Here is an 18,108-nt window from a genome sequence, read left to right as displayed (position 1 = left end):
GATTAGAAGCCAGCAAAGCTGTTGCATGTTGTTGGCTGCATGGAATTATCCCAGGAGTTCAGAACTTCCCCTCTGGCCCTATTAGCACAGCATATGGAGGAACTATGCACCAGTTTGAGGATGATTCCTGAATCTAGCTGCAATCGCTGCTGAGACTCGCTCTGTTCTTTCCCCCTCTTGACAAATATAACTTGTAAGTTCTGAGAGACAGGGGCCTGTCTCTTTTGCTTATGCTGAGAATTCTGTGCATTGATGCTCTCTCTCTTCCCTAATCTAGTGCCTTCCATATGTTAACTGAGCTACAACCTCCCATCATCTCTGACTATTGTCCATGCCGGTTGGGGCTGATGGGAGTTGAAATCCAACAATATCCAGATGGCGCCAGCTTGGGGGAGCCTGCCTTCTATAAGTGATAGAATCATAGAATTGTAGCGTTGGAAGGGACCCTGAGGGTCATCTAGTCCAACTCCCTACAATGCAGGAATCTCAGCTAAAGCATCCATGACAGATCACCATCCAACCTCTGCTTTAAAACCTCAAAGGAAGGAGATTCCACAACCTCTGGTGGGAAACCTTTCCTTGGCTCAGATCACAGTCGACTGCTTAGTATAGCATCTTGGATTTTAGACTGATGTTGTCTACCCCTTATAAAACTTTCCAGAGGCCAAGCATGCCTGTGCTTGTCTTCTCTTTTAAAAAGGGTCTCCTTTATAATATTGCCCTGTGCTAAACCTTATTGAGTTTCAGGTTAGGATCAATATAGCAGTTCAGTCCTGCCTATATTTGCTTAGAACAGCTGTTCTCAGCCTGTGGGTCCCCAGATGTTGTTGGACTACAACTCCCATCATCCCTGAGCTCTGGCCTTGCTAACTAGGGGTGACAGGAGTTGTAGTTCAACAACATCTGGGGACCCACAGGTTGAGAAAGGCTGGCTTAGAACAACCTTCCCCCAACTTTTGACAACAACTCCCACCATCCTTGACTATTGGCCATACATGGGTGTTGGAGTCAAAAACATCTGGAGGGTCTGGTTGTGGAAGCAGGTCTTACAGTTTTCCAGGTAAATATGTTTAGGATTGCAGTTTTTGCAATAGAAAACGTGGATCGGTGGGATTTACTCCTTGGTAGGTATATATAGGATTTCAGCCTTACATCTTTGACAGAAGTTCGATCTCCCTGTGAAATTCTGTTCACATGACTTCCCCCTAGTTCTTCCTTGTGGCTTCCAGTTGTTGTCACGCCATCTCAACTTTTATAGACACCCTGAAGCTCTTTGTAACCTTGTTCACTTGCAGGTAACATTAATTAGTGTTTAATTATCCTTGGCACAGCAATTGCTGGCTTGTGAAGGAGGGTCCCTCAAGGAACATAAACCTTTTGGCTAAATGCATGGCGCCACTTGAATGGCGGTGGAGAATGGCTGGGCATTGCCACACCTGGCAAAACACCTTTTCTTGGGTGCAGCCTAAACAGTATGGCGGCCACGGCTGTTAAAGAGATGCTTATGGTAGCCCTGTATCGCAAAGGTGCAATTGTGTGTGTATGTGTGTGTTTGCATTTGTCCTGGAACTCTATATGAAATTCTGTACCTCTCACATTCTGCAACCTGAAAACTTCAATTCTGCCATGGGAATACGTTTTATGTAAACTTGGCAGCATCACAGATTTGTTTAATCTCTGTGGTTTTTTTAAAAAAAACAGTTTTACTGTGGTTCTTAGTTTAAAAGTAAAGGGACCCCTGACCATTAGGTCCAGTCGTGGTCGACTGTGGGGTTGCGGTGCTCATCTTGCTTTATTGGCCGAGGGAGCCGGCGTACAGCTTCCGGGTCATGTGGCCAGCATGACTAAGCCGCTTCTGGAGAACCAGAGCAGCGCACGGAAACGCCGTTTACCTTCCCGCCAGAGTGGTACCTATTTATCTACTTGCACTTTGGCATGCTTTCGAACTGCTAGGTTGGCAGGAGCTGGGACTGAGCAATGGGAGCTCATCCCGTCGCAGGGATTCGAACTGCCGACCTTCTGATTGGCAAGCCCTAGGCTCTGTGGTTTAACCCACAGCACCAGCTGCGCCCCTGGTTCTTAGTTTAGCTGCCTTCTAAATATCTGAACCAGGAGATGGTTGGGCTGAGCACTCCCGTATCTGAGCCGTGGCCTGCCTTAGGGACTGCTGGTGAGAAAGGAAGGGCACTCTGCACACATTTAAAAGCATTTCCTTCTTTTTTGCCTTTAATTTTATTTTACAAAAGTGCCAAAGATACCTTGGCAAACACATAAAACATCAGGATACTCTCAGAACAATATATGGGCACATGAGCTGGACGGATTATATTTTGTCCTTGTATCTATCAATGGACACCAGAAATCTCCAGCCCTATTTGAAAGCTATACATTGGTGCAAGACCAATGCTTGGTGCATGACCAATGAGTAGTCATGCCCTGAACACCAGATGTGCTCACTAGCTTTGCCCCTAGCACCCACCCCTTGTTTGGGGACGCCATTGGGTAGGGCTAATCTGTACTTTGGAATGGGAGAGAGGTGGCAAACCTGAAGAAGCGTCTTTACCCCCATCGTTCTGCCCGGACACTGAGGTCCAGCGCCGAGGGCCTTCTGGCAGTTCCCTCGCAGCGAGAAGCCAAGTTACAGGGAACCAGGCAGAGGGCCTTCTCGGTAGTGGCACCTGCCCTGTGGAACACCCTCCCAGCAGATGTCAAGGCAATAAACAACTATTTCACTTTTAAAAGACAACTGAAGGCGGCCCTGTTTAGGGAAGTTTTTAATGCCCGACGCTGTATTGTTTTTAATATTTGGTTGGAAGCTGCCCAGAGTGGCTGGGGAAACCCAGCCAGATGGGCGGGGTATAAATTATAAATTATTATTATTATATTATTATTTTTTGTAAGCCTGAATGTCACGTTCCCTTCTGAGCATGCCAGTGGTGTGAGAGGCAAAAGTGGGCAGAGTTATGCATCTAAGTTCAACATCTCTTAAACAGGCTGGCTTCTACTTGTGCACTGCCCTTTCTCTCCCCATCCTGACAAGCAATATCAGAGTTCCAGGACTTGTTCCAGCCAGGCGAAAGCATTCCAGGAGGATTCAAAGCAGGGCTGGTGAGCGGTGTAGCCTGGGGAGAGTCTGGAGGGCCTGAAACAGGATGGCCGCACTCGGTGGAAATATTGGTGCATATGAGTTTGCACAGTTCCAATCCTTCTTCCCTTGGCCTCTTCTTGGCGTACATGGAATTGCTGTCTTTGCAGGAGATTGGTCCTGTTTTAAAGGGCCTTTAGCCGAGACTCCCTTCCCTAGCAAAGTGTGACAATCAGCATCTATTTGAATTTATTAGCATAATTATTTAAAGGTTAATGAAGTGTTTTACGAGGTAATTTCAACCTGCTGTTTCCTTGCCTTCCCTGGTGTATCCGCTGGCCCTGTAGAAAGGCAGCAATTGGAAGCACCCACTCGCATCGTTTGGCCCCTGACTCCCACAATCTGAGCGAACCGTTGTCACTCCATCAGCTCTTATCAGGCGGGGGATTTTGGCTCCTGAACGTGCAAAAGTACACAACTGACTCCAGTTTTGCAGGAAGTGTCCCCTTATTCTCCAGCTGATTCTGTTTCTTCCACCCAGCAGCCCTTTAATGAATCTTAAGAAGGTGGGCAGGTGTGGAGGACTCCCTGGTCCTGAATGGGGTAACTGTGCCCCTGAAGGACCAGGTGCGCAGCCTGGGAGTCATTTTGGACTCACATCTGTGCATGGAGGCACAGGTCAATTCTGTGTCCAGGGCGGCTGTCTACCAGCTCCATAGGGTACGCAGGCTGAGACCCTACCTGCCCACAGACTGTCTCACCAGAGTGGTGCATGCTCTGGTTATCTCCTGCTTGGACTACTGCAATGCGCTCTATGTGGGGCTACCTTTGAAGGAGACCTGGAAACTACAACTAATCCAGAATGCGGCAGCTAGACTGGTGACTGGGAGCGGCCACCGAGTCCACATAGAACCGGTCTTAAAAGACCTACATTGGCTCCCAGTATATTTCTGAGCACAGTTCAAAGTGTTGGTGTTGACCTTTAAAGTCCTAAACGGCCTTCGTCCAGTATATCTGAAGGAGCGTCTTCACCCCCATTGTCCTGCCCAAACACTGAGGTCCAGTGCCGAGGGCCTTATGGCGGTTCCCTCACTGCGAGAAGCCAAGTTACAGGGAACCAGGCCGAGGGCCTTCTTGGTAGTGGCACCCGCCCTGTGGAACACCCTCCCACCAGATGCCAAAGAGAACAACAACTACCAGACTTTTAGATGACATCTGAAGGCAGCCCTGTTTAGGGAAGCTTTTAATGTTTGATGCATTACTGTATTTTAATATTGTGTTGGAAGCCGCCCAGAGTGGCTGGGGAAACCCAGCCAGATGGGTGGGGTATAAATAATAAATTATTACTATTATTCTTCTTCAGAATTCTGGACATCGCCATCTGCGTGCAAAGCTTATCTATTCCATTTGTACCATTTGAATTTGCTTGATTTCTCCTGCTCTGGAGGGTAGGACTCGAACCAGTGGCTTGAAGTTACAAGAAAGGAGATTCTAGCTAAGCACCAGGATGAACATTCTGGCAGTAAGAGCTGTTCGAGAGTGGAATGGTCTTCGGGAGGTTGTGGACTCTCCTTCCTTTGAGGTTTTAAAGCAGAGATTGGATGGCCATCTGTCATGGATGCTTTAGCTGAGTTTCCTGCATTACAATTCTATGATTCTGCCCCCACCTTTCTTCCAAGAACCTGAAGCATCTGTAACCCGAGGTACCAATGTACTTTGTAAAAAGTTCCCATTCTTCTTTAAAGTGACAGTTGTCCTTATCTCGTAGTTTGTATGTCAGTTTAGCCAATTCTGGGGCAAGGATGTTTTTCAGATCCCAGGGCCTGATGCCAAAATCATTGTTAAATGTGGGGTGATTGCAGGCTGGACAGTGCCTGCCACCCCAGTACCTGGGGATGAATTGGCAAAGTGAGAAAAATAGATCACAAGGAGGGGGGGGGGCTGCAATATCCTCCTCCCCCAATCCTCCAAACGCTTTTTGCCCTGACCTACACCAGAGTGGCACCAGAATTACAGTGGTGCCTCGCAAGACGAAAATAATCTGTTCCGCGAGTCTCTTCGTCTAGCGGTTTTTTCGTCTTGTGAAGCAACCCTATTAGCTGCTTAGCGGATTAGCGCTATTAGCGGTTTAGCGGCTATTATAGGCTTAGCGGCTTAGCGGCTAAAAGGCTATTAGCGGCTTAGCGGCTTAGAAAAAGGGCAGGGAAAGCGAAAAAAATCGCAAGACTCGCAAGACATTTTCGTCTTGCGAAGCAAGCCCATAGGGAAATTCGTCTTGCAAAGCGCATCGAAAAACGGAAAACCCTTTCGTCTAGCGGGTTTTTCGTCTTGCGAGGCATTCGTCTTGCGGGGCACCACTGTATCAGGCAGGACAGTGACCTTGATAGTCTTCAACTTGCTCAGTGAGTTTCAATATACCATACTTTTCAGTGTATAAGACTGTTTTTTTCTTTAAAAAGCATGCTAAAAAATGGGGGTCATTCTATACATGGGTAGTACATAGGGTGGACGTTTGATTGGTTGCTGCCAAGGCAGTCAGCGGCTGTTGTGCGTGTTATTGGTTGCTGCGTCAATGGGTGGTGTTGATTGGCTGACACTCCTGCAATGGGGGGGGGGACAATTGGCAGCTTCTGCCGGCGATGGGACAGACAGGAGGCGGACTTATTGATGCGTGCAGGTGAGCGATTGATGCGTGCAGGTGAGCTCAACAACCCTGGGCGATATGCCACAAAAAAGCTGAACAACTCTGTGCCCTCTCCCCCCATTTTATTAAATTTGAGTCCCCACAAATAGGGGGCGTCTTATACATGGCGGCGTCTTATAGACGGAAAAGTACGGTAGTTTCATCTTGCTCAGTTGAAATATCTGGCAGGATCTGTGGGCTTCTCATGTGATGGCTGTGTTTAAAAATGAGGGTGGCAGAAAACAGGGGGACATCAAAAGAGAATAACAAAAAATTATTTATATGCTGCCCATCTGGCTAGGTTGCCCACAAAGGAGCCCACAGTTTCTGGTGAAGCAGATTGGTGGTGATCATTACCTTGTAGGCCAGTGCAGAACATTGTCAAGTACATTTTCTTAAAAGCTATAATTAAGAAGCAGCCTTTCTTGTCCTGCTGCCTATTTAGCAAGCAACTGAGTGCTCACATGGGTTTGATGGTGGTACTGGAGAGCTGTGGAGAAATCGGCAGGACTTTTGCGAGGAAGCTACCCCCAGCTCCGATGCAGCCCAAATCTATCAGCTGCATACTGGAACTTCCCTTTGAAAGTAGCAAAGCAGTTAATATAGATTTTAATAACTGGTAAAAACTCTGGAAGAGCGATCTGAAGTTTACAGCATGTTGCTCCTTGAAGGAGAACTACTTGAAAATGATTTACAGGTGGCATTTAAGATGTTCAAGACTGAATCAGATAAGTGCTGGAGATGCAATGAGGTAGAGGGTACTTTCTTTCATATGTCATGGACCTGTAAAAGGGTAAAAGAGTATTGGGAAATAATTTACAATGAATTGGAAAAAAATAATGTATAAAAAGCACTTTTCAAAACAACAACAGCAGAGTCCTTTTTGTTGGGGATAATTCAGATGGAAACCCCCAAGTGTCAAAAAGGGTTATTTGTGTATGCCACTACAGCGGCCCGTGTTTTGCTAGCCCCAAAATGGAAAACGAGTGAGGTCCTAACTAAAGAAGAATGGCAGCTTAAACTGATGGAATATGCACAACTTGCAGATCTAACTTATAGAATAAGAGAACAAGAAGAACCTTCATTTAAAGATTGGAAAATGTTTATTGAATATATGGGGGAAAGTTGTGTACACTAGAAAACGTTGGCAGCATTAAGATAAATTCAACAGTGTAAATAAGTTTTGATGGATGTAATAATGGAAAACTGAATTGTATAGTTTATATAAAATATGCAGGGATTTATGTTATGCAAAGTGAACAATGGAAAGAGAAGAAGGGAAGTCATTGATATTTTAAAGTTGTTTAAATGAATATTCTAAATTGTAAAACAGAAAATTTAATAAAAAATATAGGTAGGTAGACAGACTGATAGATAGTAGGAAAGCAGAACATCTTGCACAAATTCTGCTGGAATATTTCCACACATCTTAAATGGGACACCTGTTAGGATCTCCTTGTCTAAAGTGAGATTTGGTATATGTGCAGATGACCTTGCGGTAACCCAATGGATTTACCTGTTTCCCTTCAGAGACATTTCCCTCCTTTGCTTCCCATCAGTGGCATTGACAGAGACTTTACCATCTTCTCCCTGTTTTCTCCTTTCCAGGTCAACACCTCCTGTTTCCCGCTGTGGCTCTCTGGGTGACAGTAGGATTGGCCATCTGCCTTGTCATCCTCCTGGTTGCCCTGGCATATGTGTGCCAGAAGAAAATTCGCCAGAGCTGCAAAGAAGAGAGAGAGAGAGCTGGTATACATAAATATAATCAAAGTGAAAGAATGTCTTTGTGCAAGTCCCCATTGGAGGGTTTGTAGCGCTGTGTCACAAACCTGGGTTTGCGTGAAGTCAGGGCAGGGTAGGGGAGCAAAAGTGACAGCGTGGCATGGGACCAAGAAGGAAGAGACACCAAGAAAATCTATAATAATAATAATAATAATAATAATAATAATAATAATAATAATAATAATAATGATGATGAACCTACTGAAAAAGAGGGACGCGGGTGGCGCTGTGGGTTAAACCACAGAGCCTTGGGCTTGCCAATCAGAAGGTCGGTGGTTCGAATCCCCACAAAGGGGTGAGATCCTGTTGCTCGGTCCCTGCTCCTGCCAACCTAGCAGTTCAAAAGCACGTAAAATGCAAGTAGATAAATAGGTACTGCTCCAGCAGAAAGGTAAACGCCATTTCCGTGTGCTGCTCTGGTTTGCCAGAAGCGGCTTAGTCATGTTGGCCACATGACCCAGAAACTGTACGCCGGCTCCCTCGGCCAATAAAGCGAGATGAGTGCCGCAACCCCAGAGTTGGCCGCGACTGGACCTAATGGTCAGGGATCCCTTTACCTTGCTGAAAAAGAAAAAAAAGGAAAAAAGAAGAAGGAAGAGACACGGAAATTGTGGTTTAAAACAACGGGAGAAGTTTGAGTAAAGTACTATGGGGTATTTGAGGGTGCCACATCCTTTATCTCCTGCACATGAGATAGCTGAGGAATGGAAGATGCAGAAGTTCTGAGTACAGCGAGTTGGGAAAGATGCTGAAAGGAGAGAAAAAGAGGATGTTTTAAACAACAGCAGAGGTTTGAGTAAAGTAGGGATGGAAGGACACCGAGAGGGGGAAATGGTGATTTTTAAAAGTGGCAGATGTTTAATAAGAGCGAGCAGGGGATGAAATTGAGGAGGAAAGCGGCAATTTAAAGCAAGTTTTTAGTACAGCGAGGAGGGAGTTTGGAAAGGCTCTGTTGTGTTAGTTTCTTGGTGTTAGTTTCTGAGTTGTACCCATCTCTGCTATTTCTCGTTGCTAAAAGTGGCTTGTTTGCTTGTTAAAAACCAACCCCTCAATGTTTCTGTAGTGTGGACCAGCTTTCTCCTGCCTGGTGTTACTAGACTACACCTCCGGTGCTATTTTTCTGGGGGGAAAGAGGTGCCGGAACTCACAATGAATTATTCTCTTATAATGGCAATGACACTCATCTTAGAGGTGCCAGCACTGTGTTCTGGCAAGTTCTGGCTGAAAAAAAAAGCCCTGCCATTAACCCGATCATTGGCAGGGGCTGATGGGAGTTGGAGTCCCACAACAATAGGAAGACCATATGTTTTCCATCCTTGATCTGAATCTTAATAGTATCAGTGAGTCTAGTACTACACAGCTCTACCTGGCCTGGAAACGGGGATATTTAACCACTGGATGGCAGTGTTTGGTTTTTATTTTTTAACCTTCCTTTTTTGCACTTTTTTTTCCAGCAAGAGAGGAACAGGATGAAGGAGAAGGATCCAAGACAGGTTAGTCGGATTTTGTATCTTTCTGGCAGCCCCAGAGCAAGAACTCTGGGGTGGGTCATGTGCTAACAACTGTAGCTTGCCAATTTACGCATCCTGGCCAATGTGAAACTGCGCATGGGGAGAGCAGCCTGTTTCTGATTGTATGTTCTGGACAGAAAAGTCTAAAAAATAATACAGCGGTATCTTGGCTCTCAAACTTCTTGGTACTCAAACAACTTGGAAACCAAACACTGCAAACATGGAAGTAAGTGTTCCGGTTTGTGAACATTTTTCGGAATCCGAATGTGCTCTGTTTTGAGTGCTATGCTTCCAATTTGAGTGCCACACTTCCGTTTTGAGTATTATGCTGAGGTCTGTCTGTTTTTGCTATTTATGTTGCGTTTTTGTTTTTGTGGCTTTTTTGTTTTGTTTTTGTGACTCTGTGGAAACCAGTTTAGCTACTGATTGATTGATTGTGTGGCTGCAGTACATGGTTTATTGCTTTCATTTTATGGATCAATGGTCTCATTAGATAGTCAAATTCATGTTAAATTGCTGCTTTAGGCATTGTTTTGAAAAGTCTGGAACGAATTAATCCATTTTGCATTATTTTCTATGGGAATGCGTGCCTTGGTTTTGGAACGCTTTGGTTTTGGAATGGACTTCTGGAACGGATTAAGTTTGAGAACCAAGGGACCACTGTAGTGGCAGAGCACTAGATTGGGTCAATATTATTCCCGCTGTTCAGGCTAGGGGTTCCGTTGAATTTGAAGCTGGAGCAGCGCCATGTTTTTCCTTCTATCTTCAGTGTTTAGGCTAGGGGTGCTGTTCCATATGTAGCCAGAATGGCACGACACGTGCAGCTTTCTTCCAACACGGAGTGCTTTGAGAGCATCACCACCATGGATGCATGCCTAACTTGGGTGCCACTTTAAAGAGCTGTGGCTTCTCCTGAAGAATCATGGGAACCGGCTTGTTAAGAGTACTATCAGTTGTTAAGACACTCCTATTCCTCCCCCACCGAACTACAACTCCCAGAATGGTGTAACCATCAACCCCTGTTCCCAAGGAATTTCTGAGAACTGTAGCTCTGGGAATGGGTGTTTCGTAACAACGCTCAACACCTTTTGCAAACTATAGTTCCCAGGAGTCTTTGTGGGGGGAACCAGGACTGTTTAGAGTGTTATGATACTGCTTTAAGTGTGTGGTGCAGATGGGGCCTGTATTAGGATGCACACTATTCTTCTGACGTAAATTTAACAGATTTTAATAGGGTTTCTTTATATGATTGTAGCCCATCCTTGTGAAGGAAAACTTAGAAATCCTATACATCAGGGACATTCAACTCCCAATGGACTGGGATCTACTCACAGTATTAAAAAAATCTGGCAGTGATCTACCCATTGTCGTGAAAACACTGGCAGTGTTCTACCCAAAGTTGTGGAGCTTTTTTTAGTAAGCCAAAGTTTTGTTTTCTGTTTCTGCTTTTTTGTAAGGAGATTGTGCTATAAAAGCACAATAAATAAGTGTGAGTGGGGGGAGCTGTGTCTGAACCCTGGAGAGCTTCTGCCAGCCAATAGCGAGCGAGATGGACCAGGGGTCTGACTCTGTCCAAGTCAGCTTCTTATGTCCCTCCCACCCATCGATATTGACTTGGAGCAGAGAATTCCTGCAGCAACTCTCAGCCACGCAGGCCTCGGATAAACTGGATTATCATTTTAATAAAGTGTGATAGCTGCACTCGGCTGTAATCAAATGGATTAATTATAAGCCTGGTGATTCCCTTTATCTGCTTCTGAGCACAGCAATAGACACATTGCACATAGATTGCCTGGTTTCTAATCTTTCCTTGAGAGTGCGGAGGCTTCAGGCATCGTCGTCTACCTGTGTGACTGCAGTAATCGGGGGGGGGGAGGGGAGGGAAGCAGGCAGTGAGGTTTGCAGATTTGTCCCCCTCCTTTTGAGAAGTACTCCTGTTGTGCTTCACATCCACATTAGGCAGCGGAGCACAAGGATGCAAATTGAGGGTCCGTAGCTCTGTAAATTCTCTGGTTCAAAGGATCTTCAGGTAGCAAGCGGTGGGAAAGACCTCTAACTGGGAGCTGCTGCCAGCCAGAGCAGGAACCAGTAGCCCAAAGGGGCAAATAGTCTGCCCCAGTGGGAGGCAGCTTTCTATGTTCCTACCGGATTCCATTTTGAAACCTTAACTTCTCGTTCTACTCCTGTGCACCACGCAATTCATTACCTCGAATCACAGGCGCTGCGTTGCCCCCAAGATTGGGGGGCGGGGGCGGGCGTGTATGTGATGTCACCCGTGTATGTGATGTGTGTGTGAGAAGTTGCATGATGTCAGTACGTTTCCGAGCACAATTCAAAGTGTTGGTGCTGACCTTTAAAGCCCTAAACGGCCTCGGTCCAGTATATCTGAAGGAGTGTCTCCACCCCCATCGTTCTACCCGGACACTGAGGTCCAGCGCCGAGGGCCTTCTGGCGGTTCCCTCACTGCGAGAAGCCAAGTTACAGGGAACCAGGCAGAGGGCCTTCTCGGTAGTGGTGCCCTCCCTGTGGAACGCCCTCCCACCAGATATCAAAGAGAACAACAACTACCAGACTTTTAGAAGACATCTGAAGGTTTAGGGAAGCTTTTAATGTTTGATGTATTAAAGTATTTTAATACTTTTTTTGGAAGCCTCCCAGAGTGGCTGGGGAAGCCCAGCCAGATGGGTGGGGTATAAATAATAAATTATTATTATATTATTATCTGCGTCTTCCAACGCCATGGAGACCAAACCGGTGCAGCCTTGTGGAAGGCTGCACTGGCCTGCGTGGTGTCAGGAGACCCCTTTCCACTTTCTCTACCCCACAGATAGTTTTGTGCCCCTCTGTCCTGCACTTTTCTGAACCTTTTCCAGCTCTAAAGCAGCCTTTCTGAGTTGGGTCTGGGGAGGGAGGGAGTCTGCTGTCTCTCCGGAGTGGGGTAAGACACACACGTTTGGGCTCCGCAAGAGTTGGAGACAGAAAGTCATATTCTCCACGATTCATGCTAGTCTGTTCAGTACATTTGCTCAGCGCTACGCCCTAGGGCCTAATAATCTCATGTGCTGTGCTCTCTCTTTCTCTTTCCCTCGACAGCTTTGCAGCCTCTGAAGAACACGGAAAACAAAGAAGGTAATGGAAAGTCTCCCCTCAGTGGTTGCTACCCGTGTGTTGAGCTGCTTTGAAGTGAAAAGCAGCACGTTGCAGTCAATGTGCAGATTGTCACTTCCACAGGTCAAGCACGATATGCGCACCTTGACAGAGCTAATAACCCCCAGATCTTTGATCTCCTTCTTTGCCTCCTCTTGATGGTGGTGGTGATTGCCCTCTCTGCCCCACTTGATGCCAGAGTGAGGGCAGGAAGCATTGCCCTCTGTCTGAATTGGCTTCAGTTGTCATTGCAAAGCCAACTCAGAGTGAGAACGTATTTTGGGTAAAAAGAGAGAAAGTGCCCACACGATGGAGCCCTGTTGCAGAACCGACTTTGTGTGTGTGATATGGGGGGGTGGGGGGCTGTTTGAAACCTGCAAATACATCAGTAAATTTGGGTAGAACCTTCCCCCTTCCCTTATTCCTCCCCTAATCTCTCTCTCATCTACCTAGTCCAAATGTTTTCCTCTCCCTTATCACTACATGACGCATCAGCGATGGGCTTCTGAACATGGCCCCATAACTGCTTCACCTTGTAATGGGCCTGCAGGAGAAAATGCATACATCTCCCCTCTTTTTTCACTTTGGTCACTGTAATGGTTCTAGGGGTTGCTCGTGCGTAAGTTGCCACCACTCCTGGCTAGGTTACCTGGTTGAACCCTTTCTGTCTGGACAGCCCTTCACTTCGTGGCTGTCTCAGTCGCTGGCAGAATCCGTCAGTGGGCGTTTCTTGAACTTCTTCCAGCAAAGAAGTTCTTTGACGCCAAGTCTCCTCCTACTCTCTCTTCTGCGCAGGGAGGGTGTGGGCAGCGGAGCACCCATGCTCTCCCCGCTGGTCTCCAGCGAGGAGTCCTGGAGCCTCCTCTCCGATTCCCCCATCTGCCCTCCTTCTCCACTGGTGTTACGCTGATTTTCTTCCCCAGCAGATGGGCTGCCTCTCTCCCTACTGGGACCCTCTCCGGCATCCCTCTGGAGCCTTCCCTCCGCCTCTGGCTCCGATGGCAGTTCCCTGATAGTCACTTACCCATTTTCCACGTGGTTTCATTTCCTCCCCTCCTTTTCTTTCCAGACATTGGAGAAGAAATTGAGTGACCAGAATTGGAAGGGAAATGCAGTTGTGCTACCACGAGGCTCACATGGCAAGCTGTGATCCTGCTCCTGCTCCTCCATCAATGGACTGCCGAAAATGTGACAGACGCAGCATGCACAGAGACCTTTCACCTGGTGCCTGCTGCAGTTTGCTGATTTTGGCTTTGACCCCCCTACCTTCTCCACAAAGATACAACCCTGAACTCTCTCTGTCCCCGTGAGATTCTCTTCTTCCCATTAGAAGCAGATCGTCGCTTACTGATGACATCTTCCCACCGCCAACCTCCCAGGACTGGGATGCTCCGAGTTCCCATTCCATAGTCTTACTGGGACGCTCCAAGAGTTCAACCATCAATGACCCTGTCAACTGATACAAAGGGAAAGGGAATGACTTCCTGCTTGAATGAGAGTAATTTGGACAAACCACGTGTACTGTAAAGAAAAGGGGAGAACTCACAGATCAACTTGCCACTCTAACAGAGGAGATCATGGCACTCAAAGCTGTTTTGAGGGTCAGTTTTCAGTTGGATTTGCTTGTAGGCATGCCACCTGTCCAATTTTAGATTAGCACAACTGGAATTGTGTTGTGTTCTCTCTTATGTTTGCTGGAGGCTGGGAAATGACCATTGACTTTATAACAGGGGCAGGGAGCCTTTCAACCCGAGGGCTGTATTCCATTCTTTCAGGGCCCACATGGCCCTGCTGGATAGGGCTGGGAGCAAAAGTGAGAAGGGCAATGGATGTAAAATTTAACTTTGTGGGCTAGCTTCACATGCACCTCTCTGGCCTTCATCCAGAGAAGGAAGAGGCACTGTCAGAGTTCCAGGGCACATTTCAGCCAGGCGAAAACACACCAGTTAGATGTGAAGCAGGGACACTAGGGGTGTAATGTGGAGAGTCCTGGGGGCCAAATAAAAATGACCGCAGGGCCACATTCAGCTCCCAAGCCTGACGTTCCCTAACCCTGCTTTTTAACCTAATGGCAGTAGCTGCCTAGAAGCAGGAAGGGCCCTTCACTCAGGGGTGTAATGTACACATGCTTGGCAAACAGAAAGTCAGTCACAATCCTTGATGGCTCCACCTAGAAGAGTGTTGTTAGGAAGCAATGCTAGGGAAGATCTCTGTGGTAGATCCTGGAGAGATTTGGATCCCTTTGGAATCAGCGGTGCTAGACCGGGTGGACCAGTAATTGACTCAATGTGGGAGAGCCTCCTATTTTCCTAACTGAGCATAACTAAGAGATGCACAAGAAGGCGTTATCTTTTTTGAAAAGAAAAACCATGTGAGGTGAATTGCTCTTTGAGGTCTCTTGGAAGAAGGGGATAAGATTCAGCACTAAGTCCTACTGGATGAAGCCATAGGCCCACCTCTGGGCCAACCAAAGGCCTGTGGGGAGCAGGGCAGCCACAGCACTCTCCCCACATGTGAGTCTCATGAGTTGTTTCTCAGAGGCTAAGTCCTTGTGGCACTGCAGGTAGAAGCATAGCTATCACAGCCAGTAGCCCTTGAGAGGCTTCTCCATGAATTTATCCAATTGTCTCTTAAAGCCTTTCAGGTTGGTGGTCACCCCTCCATTTCGTGGGAACGAGCTCCATAATGTGCTGTGTCAAAGTCCCTCCATTTGCCTGTACTGAATTTTCCAATATTAGCTGAATGATGGCCTCGAGTTTCTAGTGTTATCTTTGTGAAGCTCGCCTTCAGATGTCGGTCTCTTCTCCCTCTCAGCCTTCCTTCCACAGCTGGAAGACAATCATAGGCAAAATGGGGAGCCTCTTTCCTGAGCTGAAATAGGAATGTGGTGCTGGCAGTGCCTTTACTCAAACGACGGCCCCACTTGCTGAATGGTGCTTACTCTCAGCCAAGTCTGCATAACATTTCAGAAATCTTCTCCCCTTTATACCTCCCAACTCAAACCGAAAGCCTTTATTCTGTGGAATGGGAATGTTTCAGAATTGAGCGCATTTCTGTTCTGTTGATGTTTCCTGTACCTGGGGCAAAATGGCATATTGTGAGGTTCCTGAAGGTGCTCATATGATTTTAGAGCCCACTGCAATCTCCAGCTGCTGTTGGCCATGTCTGGGAGCGAATCCACAACTGTGGGGGTGAGTGGAATTTGCAGAGATCTCTTAATATTAGATGCAAACAAAGGGAAAACTATATGGCAGAGCAACTGCTTTGGCCCAGCAATTGGGCTGCTTCTTCTTCCTCTGTTGGGAGAGAGAGAATTTCCATTCACTGTTGACAATGGAAGACTTTGGAGCCATGTTTAAAGATTCTGCTTTTGGTTTGAGCATTGCAACACAACAGGGTATGGTGTTTTGTATGCACCCGGGTAGCCTTATTTTGCCTTTTGCTTGCTTTCCTCCCAGTTAACCACCTGGTTCACTGGAGATAAATGTCTTTGTTTTTTTTCCTGAGAGAGCATTCGGTTCTGTCTCTTTGGTGTTTTTTAATATATAAAAATACTGGACTGAAAATGGATGGCTAGTCATGGTACTAGCGAGGGGGAATCTGCTGGTCAGATGGCTCCCTCTACCCCATAAGCTGAACCAAAGAGTAAACTTGGCTTTATTGCATTTCTGATTAGATTTCTACCCAACATAGTCTACATTACTTAGCATGTTATTTGCAAATCTGCAGAGATCTGGTTTATTGGGGAGGGCAGGGTTGCATTCTCCCTTTTTATCCCAACCCCCAAAGCCAGGGTAGCTGCCATGGTGCTTTCCAAGTGTTTGGAACTACAGTTCCCACTGGCCTCAGCCAGTGTGCTCAAGATTGATGGGAGTTGTAGCACGGCAACACCTAGAAAGCACCGTGTTGCTTACTGCTGATGAAAGAAGTTGAGCTGTACAGCTGGGAGACACTGAACACTTCAGAAGTAGAGTAGGTATTAGAAAGTTTGGGATAAGGGCTGAGGCAGTCTCTGTGGACCGCTAGATGTCTCATTCTCACATTTCTTGCTTTCTAAGTCATATTTTCTAGGGATTTTCCTCTCACTCACTCAAAAGGGCTTAGAAACTTGCTGTGGTTTTTTTTAAAAAAATAAAAAAGTACATTTGAACTTTTTAAATTAATTAGCTATTTAAAATGTTAGAATTTGGAGTCTTTAGTGCCTTTGGAGAGATCTAATAAACATTTGGTTCTTTTGGGCGAATGTTTCCTTTGTGCATGGTAGAGGTGTGAGATAACAACAACAACAACAACAACAACAACAACAACAACAACGGCAGCAGCAGCGGCAGCAGCAATTATTTATACCCCACCCTCCCCAGCCAAGGCCAGGCTCAGGGCGGCTAACAACCAATAATAAAAACAAGTTGAATGAATACAACTTAAAAACATAATTAAAATACAACATTAAAACATTAAAATGCAGCCGCATCACAGGAGGCGAAACGAAAAAAGAAAGAGGGGGAGGGAATCAAATTGACTCCAAGCCAAAGGCCAGGCAGAACAACGCTGTCTTACAGGCCCTGCGGAAAGAAATCAGATCCTGCAGGACCCTGGTCTCATGAGGCAGAGCGTTCCACCAGACTGGAGCCAGTGTTGAAAAGGCCCTGGCTCTGGTTGAAGCTAATCTAACTTCCTTAGGGCCCGGGACCACTAGGGTGTTGCTATTTATGGACCTTGAGGCTCTCCATGGGACATACGGGGAGAGGCGATCCTATAGGTACGAGGGTCCTAGGCCGTGAAGGGCTTTAAAGGTCAAAACCAGCACCTTAAATCTGACCCTGTACTCCACCGGGAGCCAGTGCAGCTGGAAAAGCATTGGGTGAATATGCTCCCATGGCAGAGACCCTGTGAGGAGCCTCGCTGCAGCATTCTGCACCCGCTGGAGTTTCTGGGACAGCTTCAAGGGCAGCCCCGCGTAGAGCGAATTACAGTAGTCAAGCCTGGAGGTGACCGTCACATGGATCACTGCGGCCAGGTCGGGGCGGGAAAGGTAAGGGACCAACTGCTTGCTGCGGCGAAGGTGGAAAAATGTCGCCTTGGCTGTTGCTGTAATCTGCGCCTCCATGGAAAGGGAGGCATCAAGGATTACACCCAAACTCTTAACAGAAGAGTGGTACCTCGGGTTACAAACACCTCAGGTTGCAAACGCTTCAGGTTACAGACTCCGCTAACCCAGAAGTAGTACTTTGGGTTAAGAACTTTACGTCAGGATGAGTACAGAAGTCGTGTGGTGGCGCCGTGGCAGCAGCGGGAGGCCCCATTAGCTAAAGTGGGACCTCAGGTTAAGAACGGTTTAAGGTTAAGAACGGACTTCTGGAACGAATTAAGTACATAACTCGAAGTACCACTGTATCTGAAAAGGTTGGAGAGGGGGGTCAATGATTTCCCTGTCCAAATATTTCTGTGGGGTTCTTGCCTATCCTCTTGGCCTCAACGAGTGCATGATCTGATCCTTACAATCAGAGGCAAATACAGTAGGCCCTAATAATAATAATAATAATAATAATAATAATAATAATAATAATAATTTTTATTTATATCCCACCCTCCCCGGCCAAGACCAGGCTCAGGGCGGCTAAGACCAGATATATGATACATTAAAAACACAAAATCAAACAACTGGTTAAGATACAATTCAAAATCACATTTAAAATCAGAATAAAATTAAGCGGGAGTCCACGAATCACAAATGTAGGGGTAAGTAATATTAAATGTTCACCAGGCCCAGCTACCCGTGCTGGTCCCATATGGGCCGACAGAAAGAGCCAAGGAGGCCACTTGCATACAGGGTCCCATAGAAAGAAAGCAGGGGGTCAGACTAGGCCTGGACCAAAGGCCTTGCGGAACAGCTTCATCTT

General features: G+C 46.6%; 1 protein-coding gene across 2 annotated transcripts in view; it reads left to right on the top strand.

Annotated features, from left to right (window-relative positions):
- Positions 1-16,451, top strand: part of CD276 (CD276 molecule) — a 52,150-nt gene extending 35,699 nt beyond the window's left edge. The window contains exons 5-8 of one of the 2 annotated variants that reach the window (XM_081887806.1): positions 7,377-7,517; positions 9,009-9,043; positions 12,155-12,190; positions 13,278-16,451. In XM_081887806.1, the coding sequence (XP_081743932.1) occupies positions 7,377-7,517; positions 9,009-9,043; positions 12,155-12,169 (191 nt within the window). In that variant the 3' untranslated portion in view covers positions 12,170-12,190; positions 13,278-16,451. Of the gene's footprint in view, positions 1-7,376; positions 7,518-9,004; positions 9,044-12,154; positions 12,191-13,277 lie in introns of both variants that reach the window. The other variant, XM_081887805.1, reaches the window with a different exon arrangement.
- The last annotated feature ends 1,657 nt before the right edge of the window (positions 16,452-18,108 follow it).

This window comes from Podarcis melisellensis (assembly GCF_964234715.1).
Source record: "Podarcis melisellensis genome assembly, chromosome: 14".
NCBI classification, from domain to species: domain Eukaryota; kingdom Metazoa; phylum Chordata; class Lepidosauria; order Squamata; family Lacertidae; genus Podarcis; species Podarcis melisellensis.
Note: the sequence above shows the minus strand (reverse complement) of the source record. Positions and strands in the feature narration are given on the sequence as shown.